We start from the raw sequence: 12,043 nt of genomic DNA on the forward strand, positions 1-12,043 counted from the left end.
TAACAATGGATACCCCTTAAAACGAATACACATTCAAACTTACAATTATTATATTTATTTTCATGTTCACTTTGGATTATCTTTTATTGGGAATCACAATACATTAAGAGGTAAACTAGGCGAGAGAGAGAGAGAGAGAGAGAGAGAGAGAGGACAGAAGGAGAACAGAGGAAGCTTGGGGTTGCAGAGGAGGACTGGTGCTCGCGCTACACAGCAAGTCACGGACATGCTCATGGGAACTTCTAATTCTGTCTCTATAAGGTAATTTAAAGAATTGTCCTTATTGATATGATAACTATTTTTTATTGATGATTGGAGTAAGGCAAGCCTACTTTTAATTGTGCAAAATGCACCACAGGTGCTGCGCTCAAGGCTGCACAAACCCATTTTAAACGTAAATAAATGATTACTCTTATAGCGTTTAAGACCGAAGTTAAGGCTCAATCATGTAGGCTAGCCTAACCGTTGCCAGTTATTAAAATGTTAAACTGGTTAAAAATTAGGGTGTCTCCAGCCTCAACCGTGAGACGCGCCTCTCCCCAACCGCAACAGAAACAAAGGATGGCGCCAATCTGGCCGCAGAACACAAATGCCGAAAAAAATATATTTAACTTTTGAAAATTAATCCTCAACTTTAAATTTGTCTTATCTAGCACATATGCTAGTTAATTATTTTCCGGAAAAAAAATGTAAACCAACCTAACCATGCACGCACCTCTCCGTCCTTAGAGGAATAGAGCCTCTTAAAAAGACACGGAGCGTAGTGGACATTACACATTTGGATGTGGCAGTAACTAGTTGAAAAGGCTATCTTATTAAACTCAGGCGTTAGTATAGCCTATACGGACTTCATTGCAGCCAAAGTCAGCGGGGAGTAAAAAAAAAAAGTCTGCAGAGAAAGGAAAAAAGACCCACGCGCACGGGTCTATTTCCATAGCGCAACACAGATGGACTGTACAAAGATATCCCGCTGTGCCGAGTTCTCCCCGCCGAGCTGAGGTCTTGTGTTCTTCTCTGTGTGCCACCCCAGAGTGGCTCTGCCTGACGCGCTATCATGACTGATGGCGAGGGGAGAGCGCGCTTTCATTACGCTGAGCGCGAGGAGGTGAGAGTCCCCATACCGACACTGTACGAGGCGGTCTCGAGGCACGAGGACACCGGCGATGACGAGCAGGAGAGGGGCGACACGTGGCACGAGGACACCGGCGATGAAGAGCAGGAGAGGGGCGATGAAGAGCAGGAGAGGGGCGACGCGTGGACCCCGGGGGAGCCGGTGGGAGACCGCGCGCAGGGGATCTCCGACGTGCCTCGTGACCCGGCTCCTGACCCCGCAACAGAACTGGCGTCCGACGAGGAGGAGCAACAGCCGTACCCGGCTCTCGCGCCTGTGGTGTTCTTCTGCGTGAAGCAGACCACGCGGCCGCGCAGCTGGTGTCTGCGTATGGTCTGTAACCCATATCCTTTACAGTGGCTGCCTGGTTGATAGCTTATTCCGTCGTAGGCAGCTTCCAGTTTCAGCTCTGTAGCCTTGTCCTCACAATGGCTAGGATCACCCCTGCCTGGCCGTGGGCCTGGTCACCCCAAGGGGCCTAAGGTCTGTTGGGAGGATGCAAGAAAGGATGTTTGCTGGTGTGTGTGTGTGTGTGCTGGTGTGTATTTGACATGGAGACAGAGCTGGCAGTGTATTATGAGATGACTTATTTCAATGGGAGTGGTACATGCTACCTTCTCAGTAGGAGAGAGGGCCGTGTTCTGTAGATCTATCTCCCTTGGAGAGCTGTTTTATAATATCACTGTTATACTCTATTGAGCTCAGCTTTTCTCTGTTGGGTGTTTGTGTGCGCCTGAGGCTGTGCAGTGCTTGGTTGAGAGTGTTTCTTTTACACTGGGATCCTAATGAGTACGGTGAAGTTATAGAGACAGAGAACGGGCGGAAAACACGCTCTCACTTCTCACTCGCTCACTGACTCCCTCTCCTCTGCACTGCACTCTGTCCATCTGTAACACACACGGATACTGCTGTCTCTCTCTCTCTCTCTCTCTCTCTCTCTCTCTCTCTCTCTCTGTCTCTCTCTCTCTCTCTCTCTCTCTCTCTGCCTCATACATGGCTCACGGGGGAGCGCAGTCACATTGCTCATTTCAGCCTTTGAAGAACAAGTATATTTTAGAACACTCCGCTCCTCTCCAATCCCCCCCCCCCCCCCCCCCTCCTCTCTTTTCCTCTCCCTCTCCTCTCCTCTCTCTTCTGGAATCCAACTCTGGTGTCATCAATTGCAATGTTGAAGAAAGGAGTGTTTATGTATGTGTGTTGGGGGGTCACCTCCCCATGAGTCACCAGAGGTAACTCATGGGGAGGAGGTGAGGGAGGTTGTGGAAGAAATTAATGATCCAATCTTGAAATCATTGAATAAATTAGTCCAACCGCCCTTAATGAGCAATAAGGAGAACTTGTGCAGAGTCAGACCTTCAGTATTTCAAATTTATTTATTTTACATGCATGGAGAGTGAGTACAGTGATAGAAATGTTTCTCTCTGACCTGGGCAGTCCCAGTCAGATATTGTACATATATACAACTAGAAATGGTGCTCAGAGAGCACAGACCTCCGCCCATGAATGCATTTCGTGGCTCTGTGTGTGCGATCAGGACATGTTTGGTATTGCAGCAATCGTTGGGTCGAGAGCTTTATGCAAGTCAAAACCCCTCGTCATTGTGACCTTCCCAAGTTGAGATATGGCCGTTTCACCCCCCCCCCCCACCCCCCCATTGTCAATGAATCTTAGGCTCCTGAGCCCAAGTCGACGGAAATCCCCCGTTTATTTTTAGCCTGGAGAAAAAATGTTTGGGAGCCACAGAGCCTCCCAAACATGGCCTCCAGTCAATAGATTTAGGCTCAGGACTGCTCCTGAGCCTAAATCTAAAAATTGACTGGAGGTCATGTTTGGGAGGCTCTGTGGCTCCCCCTCGGGTCACAGCTGGTGGGGGGCAGTGCGGTGCACTCCGGGCTCTCCACACCTCAATCCAAACCCCATGTCTCTAGCGCCCCCACACAGGGAACTGGCTTCGTTCTGAGTTTTGTTTTCTTATGTAGATCCGGGTTGTGATTCAGATCCGATCCAAAATTGAATGGTTAAGTAATGTAAGATAGCCCATGCTACACCCCTCCAACGAGTTTCATGAAAATTGATCCAGTAGTTTTTGCGTAATCCTGGTACAAAAAATGAATGGCAATGAATGGTGTTTGGGTGGCTTGTGGACCCGCCTCATGATTCGGATCCGCTCCAAAATTGAATGGGTTCTAAATTGGACCATGCTACACCCTTCCACCGACTTTCGAGAAAACCGGTCCAGTAGTCTTGGCGTAATCCTGCTAACAGACAAACAAAGGAACGCACACACACAAACACGGCACCGAAAACATTAACAGAAATGTTGGTTCATGCTCGGTACAAAAGGGATCAACAAGTCAGGAGACAAGCATGTCTTGTTTTGTTTCCTCCAGAAGATAAAACAAAAACAAGGTCAGCCAACGGCACTCTTGTCCAGGGTAGGAAAGAGACAGGGGCTAGGGCTGGGTATCCTCACTGATTTCCCAAAACGATTCGATTCCGATTCACAAGGTCCCGATTCGATTTCCAATGCAACATCGATTCTGTAAGCCATATTTCAGTTAAAACACCAATTTGGCTTGATATGAAATAGATTCTCAGATAACTAATGCTGTAAATTGTACAAGGAAAAACCCTCTAGCCTGGTGCATTATTAAAAATATTAATGTTTACATAAAAAAATGACCCCAAAGCAGTTACATTAATCTACTTTTATTGAGGACCAACACACTACAGCAGTCAACACAATAGCCTATAGTACAAGTTGTGTATTGTAAGTTGGGTTCAACATCAAACTCGTCATCAAATACATCAACTGAACTAAAAAATCTACCCCGAATCATCAACGTCAGCTGCTGACATTAATCAAGATGGAGGTACTCTGCGCATCAACAATAAGTGAAAGCTGTAATAAGTTGTTTATTAGCACTTCTGTATTATTTGTGTCTCATTAAATCAGTCGTACACACAATACTGTCCAACGTCTATCAGTGAACAATGTTGCCATGAAGTTCATATGCGCAAAATAGCATAGTTTGTTGTTATCAACTGGTATTGCCAACAATGGCTAATAATAGCTTATTTGCCTAGAACTACAAAGATGGGGCTAAAGTGGGGTTTTCACATTTTGTTTCTGGAACGCATTCAACTGGGATGTAGCGTCGTCCCGGGCACCAAATCCTGAGATCCGATACAAATGGAACGCAGCAATTTAAATCCACAATAACTAATGGATTTAAAAGCTTCAAGCATCCACGGGAAAAATAATATATTTAAAGTTCGATCTTTGGATTCATGAATCGATTATTGTTAATTCAAGTGAAGATGTGAAGTGAAGAATCGTAAAATTGATTTTTTTCAACCCAGCCCTGGGGCACAGCACAGAACTCATCCCGAGGCAATATACTTTATCTAAAAGCATGTGTGAGCAATAGGCTATGCAATCTTTAATGAAGCAAGAATAAGCAATAACATTTCTTTATATTCCACACTACTGCACTCTTCATGGGGAGGGCGTTTGTTGGATTGTTATGGAGGAAAACCAATCTAATCCTCCATCTTCCATTTGGTCTCAACCTGTCCCTTAATGGCTCCGGACAGACAAACTCTGTGGTGTCCCAGGTTGGTGTTCTGTGTAAATATTATATAGAGAGGTAAATAATCCGCCACTCACACAGACACACAACATTGGCTAATGTGTGGGCTTAGAGAATAAACTATTCACTCACACCCTGGGCTAACCCCCCCCCTCCAAGTCTAGTATCAAGGTCTGTGCATGTTTTGGTATGGCTTAAAGATGAGTCTGTTTACTGTGGAACAGGAGATGGCTACTGATGATTTCTGCTGAGCTGCACACTCACCCGCATGCATGCACATGCGTGCACGCGCACACACACACACCAGCCTGGTCTCACCTGGCAGACTTCAAACGTCATTTCTAGACGGCATCATACAGTTATAAACGTCGGCAGACGATGTGGGATAGGCCTAAGTTTTTGATTGGTTGTTCTCAGAGTTTTGTGGTTGGTTGTTCACATTGGAACACGTGATGGAAGAGGGGTATAAATTTGCGAGCGCTTTTGGGGGTGGATTGGGTGGGTCAAACAACTTTGGTGAGGCAACACCGAGTGCAAAACTAGCTGGCGTTTTACAAGCAACTAGCAAACAACACTAGTGGCTAGCCAACTAGCTCACATTCTTACTGTCATTATTATTAGCTAGCATTAGCTACTGTTCTTATAGCTCGTGTTCTAACGTGGACACAGGGATCAGGCAAATTTTCGAAACTGGACCCAGGAGTGGAACTACTCGGACGGCGCTTAGTGGGCGCGCTCCACATATCGCAATACCCCTGGGCGGGCACACACGCCTGTAGGCGTGCGGGCGCACAGGGGAATTGCTCAATGCTCGCTGCCCGAGTGCCTCCACACATATACGTTATTTGCATAATTTGTATGATGCCGTCTAGAAATGACGTTTGGAGTTGTATGATGCCGTCTAGAAATGACGTTCGAAGTCTGCCGGGTGAGACCAGGTTGCACACACACACACACACACACACACACACACACACACACAAGCAGGACACACACTCATTCGTTCTAAAATTGCGTTACCTTTTTATTGGTCTTCTATATTTCTCAATTTCCTGTTTTTCTTAGTCCTGTCACGTCACCGAGGGAGGAGAGCAGGTACAGCATAGGCAGTGACCTGGTGAGAAACTACTAAATACAAACAAGAGATTTGATTGTATTAGAGCCAGTCAGGCACAAACAGTGAATCAGCTAGATTCACATTAAATTTACAGTATGAAGTACTACCTTCCCAACTAGAATGCACCCAAACAAACAACTCATGGCTGCAGGTTCACGATCCAGACAAGATTAAACCATTTCAGATGGAGTTTGTTAGTCACACACTCACACACACACAACACACACACACACACACACACACACACACACACACACACACACACACACACACACACACACACACACACAAACACATCTCCCTGCACACCAGGAAGGCTGATGGGGCATTTAGAGGATCAAACTAAAGTGCTGATATTCCTCAGCAGATACAGAATGGTAGTTTGTCATTTAACACACAAAATAGCAACTCTGTGTTTGTCTGTATCTCTGTCTGTCCATATTTTCATCAGACACCGTTGGTCTGACAACATTCATATTTGGCATGGTTACCGGCAGGGGTCCGGGGTCCGGGCAGACATTGGCTGAGACAAATTGTTTATTTAGGTGATTAGGGCCAACTCAGTTGCCAATTACTGATAAAAAATTATGAATAATAAAGGGTTTCTTGCACTATCTTGGATCACACACCCTCTCGCAGGACTTGCCAAAAAGAAAATGTCCGCTAGCTGTGATTCTAATTTTCGCTATGTTCTACTCCATCCAGTTATGCTACAAAGGGTTAGTGAACAGTAGTAGTTGTCACATTAAATTGACGGTCTTCTGGTCGATCTAACGGTCAATAAAATGGACCAAATGTCAAGAGGTGGACATCATTGGATTGCTGTCTGGCCTACAGAATCTTGCTACAGCTTGTGCTTTTGAGCAGTTTGTAGCTGATTAGTGTCATTAGAAGCGTGTAGAATAACGGCCCATTGACCGCTACAGTTGGTACTTAAGGTTCTTACACACCTAGCGTGATTTATTTGCATGATTAATTCACAAATAATAAAACGGAACTCCCATGAATGAAGACGTACACATCAAATGCAAAGTTTCATGGAGTGAAAAGGCATAAGAAATCTTTGTTTTTGTGCGGTTATTCGTTGGCGACGAAAGCAGTTTGACCAATGATATTGTTTATTATCATATTGAAAACAGCATTAGTGGGATGGGAAGTCATGACAAAAGAAATGCCTGATTATAAAGACAATGGTACTAGGATATTGGTCCTCTGCCTACTGATGTGAGGGGCTAAAGTTTTATATATCACCAACAATGCCTGTATGTTGGAGTCATAATGTGGTTTTATTTGTTTTATTTAATCCTTATCCAAAGCAGCATCTGTATGCAGTTCAACCTGAGGTGGAGCGTTATACCTAGCGACAACGGCGTGAATGGGGCGCACAAACAGTTTTGTCAATGTCCGGGTTTCCCGAACGAGTTAAGAAGTACTTAACTCCATACCATACCATACCATACCATTTTATTTATAGAGCACATTTAAAAACAACAAAGTTGACCAAAGTGCTGTACAAGTCAAACAACAATAATACACAAAGAACACATAGTAAAACATACGCAGTATGTCACATGAAAAAGGACAAGTCTCTTAGGCCATGTCAGGAAAACGCCAAAGAATATAAGTGAGTTTTGAGGCGTGATTTAAACACCTGCAGAGTGGGGGCCTGTCTAACATGCAGGGGTAGCTCGTTCCAGAGCTTAGGGGCGGCCACTGCGAAAGCCCGATCCCCCCTGAGCTTCAGCCTGGATTTGGGGACAACCAGGAGAAGCTGATCAGAGGACCTGAGGGACCTTGAAGGAGCATAGGGTTCCAGCAGTTCTGAGAGGTAGATGGGTGCCAAGCCATTTAGGCACTTAAAAGTAAACAGCAAGATTTTAAAATCAATCCTAAAACGCACAGGAAGCCAGTGGAGCGAAGCCAGTACCGGGGTAATGTGCTCTTGCTTACGTGTACCAGTTAGCAGGCGAGCGGCAGCGCTTTGGTACTCCAAAGTACTTCTTAACTCCCATGCAAAGGGTTGCTTAAGAAGGGTTCCTTAAGGAGGTTCTTTTATTGGGAAACCCGGCCAATGACAATTGAGGTTGACTGGCATGCTGGAGTTGGGATTGGAATTTGTTGAATGGAATATTGGAACTAGCAGCACTAGCAGCAAAAAAAATGAAGTCATTTGGGGAATCGTTTTAGGGCTTACCAAAGCGTGCTACTTTCAAAAGCATGTCAGAAAGCATACAGTTCAACATTTCAAATGTGCTTCAATCACTGAATTCTTTATAACAGACCCTAATTCCTTTTGCACAAAACCTTTGCTCAGCAAAGATGGGAAATACCAGTAGGCTACTTCCAAATAGTTTTGTCCCACTTTGCTCCTTCCCAGCTCCTCACATCTGCAATTCAGCGAGAAATGAACCACATCTCACACAATAACACTAAAGAGCTCAATTGATCCACAAACACAGGCTTTTCTCCCTTAGCACAAAGCTAGCGCGCTCTAGTCCACTGTAATTAGAATTATATTTGCCAGTAAAAGCCATTCAACGTCATTCAAAGTAGACTAAATTAAATTTTGCTCCATACCGGCAGCATTTTGACTTGACAAACACTATCGAAGGTGCCTACAAATACAAGCCAGTTGGCGAGCTACTGTAGCAAGCTGACTAGAATTAACACTATTAGTGGTAAAAACCACCGGAATATAGTTCTTCATCTCATCCTCCGTGGATCCATCGGGGGAAACCTCTTTCTATCAGGAGAAAACACTTTATATCATCCGATAGCTCGAGGAAAATACACTGGAGGACAGACACTTTCTGGCGTTATCTTATCAGGAGTACACATTAGCACGACACCAGCTGGCCTAACTAGCTAACTTAGCTGCCTGGCTTGCTATCAGTGTTATCCTCCTACAGGGTTGCCAGATTGGTGTGATGTTTTCCAGCCCAATGAGTGCTCAAAATCCGCCCGATGTGATAAAAAACCACCCAAATATTATAGTATATAATATATAGCAGTGCATGCTAAGAAAAATGCCTTTCAGTTGAAATACCGAAAATAATAACTCGTAAACTGCAACACACGCCTACACATATGTCACACACACAGCCTACGACAGAGAGAAAGATGCGTAATCCCATCAAATTAGTCAAAGAAATGATAATGCAGGCAACAAATTATAATAACACATGGCTATATCATGATCATACAGCATGGCTTTATCATGAATAGAGGAACGGCGGTGCTGCGGTCATAAACGAGAGCAACTCAAGATGACAAGCTAGATAACAAGCTTTAGTGGTGACAAGAAACTGCAGAATGTGACAAGTGGACTAGGCTACACAACTTCCAATGGTAGGCCTATATAACCACCTGTATAACCACCCATGAATAGCCTGCCTGCTCGCCTACAATAACCGAGTCAGGAGTGTGACACTCAGGCAGGCAAGCAGGCAGAGACACAAGTAGGCTAATGCATCACTCAATGATGCGACATCCAGAAACACCTGCTGTATAGTATTAAATAAAAACGTCTTACCGTCACGCCGAACAGGCCAAGAGTCCATTCCAACTTCTAACGTAACTTGTCAATGTAAAACTATGTACATGTGGTGAACTTGGTAATTAGCAAGTATTAATAGATGGTTGAGTCAAAGCTCCCCAACAACTGTCGGGGAGGGTGGAACGTTTCAGCCGTCAAACCGCTCCGTGTTAGACCAGAGCGCACGTCCATGCGAGCAGAAAGCAGCAGTAATCCCATGCGATTTCTGGCATCATCTTTAGCGTCACTTGGGAAAATTCTCTCTCCACATGAGCATTTGATATGGGCAGAGTGAGCAATCTGATTGCGCCAAGTGCCACATCCTGAAAGCACAGATTTCCTCCGGAATCTTTAAAGGCCTCTACCTCCAGCCAAAAGGCATCGATGCGGTGATCATGACAGAAACCTGCTGATCCCACATCCCCAAATTGGCATCTTTAGGTTTCTTCGGGGGTAGCTAGCTAGATTTGACTCCGACCTCGACCTTCTCCTTGACCGTGTGAATCAAATGCATTGAACAGGGAGAGCTCCCTCGCCCCTATTGGACAGGTGCACATCTCCCACCCTATTAACATCATTGGATAAAATTGAAACGTCTGTCCCGCCAGTTTTAAAATATATATTTATTTATTTTAAACGCCCGCCCAATGCTATTTTTTCCAGCCCAACCGCCCAATGCTATTTTTTCCGGCCAAACGTGATCAAAAGAAGCCCAATAGGCGTGAACCCGCCCAATCTGGCAACACTGTCTTCCTAGCTAACGATATAACCCACTGCATTTAGCTAGTCAGAGCGACTTACCTGTCTAACCGAAATCAAGCCAACTCCGCGTCACTGTTCATCCTTTGCTTCAGTGTTTGCCATCGGATGAACTAGGGTGACCATAATTTCAAATATGGTTACCTTAAATTTTTTAAGGTAGGCTGTAGGCTAATATCAAATAGGCAATGTTTTGCATTCATAACAAAATAGGCACTTTATTGAAAAGAAAACATATAAGGTGAGCTTATTATCTTTTATGTCTGCACTCCCACCATGCGCGACAAAAAGTGATCTTGCTTTGCGCATTTTCACTGCCAGCTACATCTCTGAGAAAGGGGGAAGTTCTCTATAGAAAAGCTTGTTTTTCTCTTCTTCTACTCTAGAACGCTTAGCAGCGTGACAGCTGTCAGACCGCCACAAGCTTCCATAGCAACAGCTTTGACAACGATACATTGATTGACACATACAGACAAATCAGTGTTGAAATTCAGGCGCGTGGCCTCAAGTTAACTCGGATGACAGCTAGATTCTTCAACGTAAGCAACAAGCGTCCATAGCAACGCAAGTTTCAACTCCAATCGTAGCAAATCTTTTATCTAAACGGGGTTTAAGCGCTGAGAACAAGTATAACAGGGTTATTATTGTAAAATCGGGACAATTTGTTAGTGAAAGTGGAAAACCGGGACATTTTAGTGTCCTGACAAATATTTGTCAGGACTCCGGACAGCCAGCTTGAAATCAGGACTGTCCCGGTCAAATCGGGACGTCTGGTCACCGTAGGGTGAATGCCAACCCCAGATTCACTCTAGTTTTTGAACAAGCTTTGTCAGCTTGGCATTTTGCCTCTCCATATTTTGGTATTTTAGGTTGTACCTTCGCCATTATCTTAGCTTCACACTTTGATTCAGTTGGATAGCACTCTCCAAGGATATGGCAACTTGTGTATTGAGGGCTCAACCACCCGCGTTGTATGTTGAGGAGTACCCCCACGTCACCTCCCTCCAACTCTCTCAGGCACCCGGTTCTATATCCACATCTCGGGTTCTGGGGGGGGGACGGACGGGCATAAGGGACTAAATGGCCAATTACTGATGGTGAGCTCCAACGGGTATCAGAACTAGTCTCTCTGAAACATGCCTTTTCAAAGGAAGTGAGTCTGTCTCTTTGTTACAGTGTGTGTGTGTGTGTGTGTGTGTGTGTGTGTGTGTGTGTGTGTGTGTGTGTAATTTGCACCATCACTACATCTCTGTAGTCTGAGGCACAAAGACAGCTGGCCTTGATGTCAGCACAGTCTTCTTGTGTTTCTCACTTAGACAGCCCTTCTGAGGTGTGTGTGTGTGTGTGTGTGCTTGTATTTGTGTGCATGTCTGTTTCTGTGTGTGTATTTTATGTGTTACTCTGTGTATGTATGTCTGCAAGGCCGGCATCTCTTATAGGCGGAATAGGAAAATGCCTCCAGCCGCGCAAAATCTTTTTCATCTTCAAAATGTTTACATTCTCATTGGATACAGTACGTGCCAGTGATCATGATACCAATCAAAATCAGATTTCGGAGACCCCCTCCTCCCCCAGTAATAGATTGTTCTGATTGGCTGAGGCGGCAACCAAATGTGATACTCGGGCCACGTTCTAGTGCGTCATTGCTGCTGATGATAGCCGTTACATGACGATGGGATGATGGTGCCTAAGTCTTTATTACTTTATGTTCGCTCGGATTTATCCCAAAAGGGGGCCTCCACAGAAAATTTTGCGTAGGGCCTCCAAAAGTCTAGAGCCGGCCCTGTATGTCTGTGTTTGTGTATGGTGAGTCATTAGATTTGGCCTGTGTTCATAGTAACATCAGATTGCAGGTCATGGGTTGTATATCTCCACAGAGACAAAGGGATTCTGTCTTCTGCTGATGCACAGACTCACACCCCACACAC

The 12,043-nt window shown here is 44.9% G+C and overlaps 1 protein-coding gene across 1 annotated transcript in view; it reads left to right on the top strand.

The window, feature by feature from the left end:
• Window positions 1-1,279: 1,279 nt before the first annotated feature.
• The window catches only part of cacna1ha (calcium channel, voltage-dependent, T type, alpha 1H subunit a), a gene marked incomplete at its 3' end in the record, with an annotated part of 95,854 nt that continues 85,090 nt past the window's right edge, over window positions 1,280-12,043 (top strand). Inside the window, 1 exon segment of the mRNA XM_084439051.1 lies at window positions 1,280-1,467. Within this exon segment, the coding sequence (XP_084295177.1) occupies window positions 1,442-1,467 (26 nt within the window). The 5' untranslated portion in view covers window positions 1,280-1,441.

Source organism: Borostomias antarcticus (assembly GCF_949987555.1).
Source record: "Borostomias antarcticus genome assembly, chromosome: 5".
Classification (NCBI taxonomy): Eukaryota; Metazoa; Chordata; class Actinopteri; order Stomiiformes; family Stomiidae; genus Borostomias; species Borostomias antarcticus.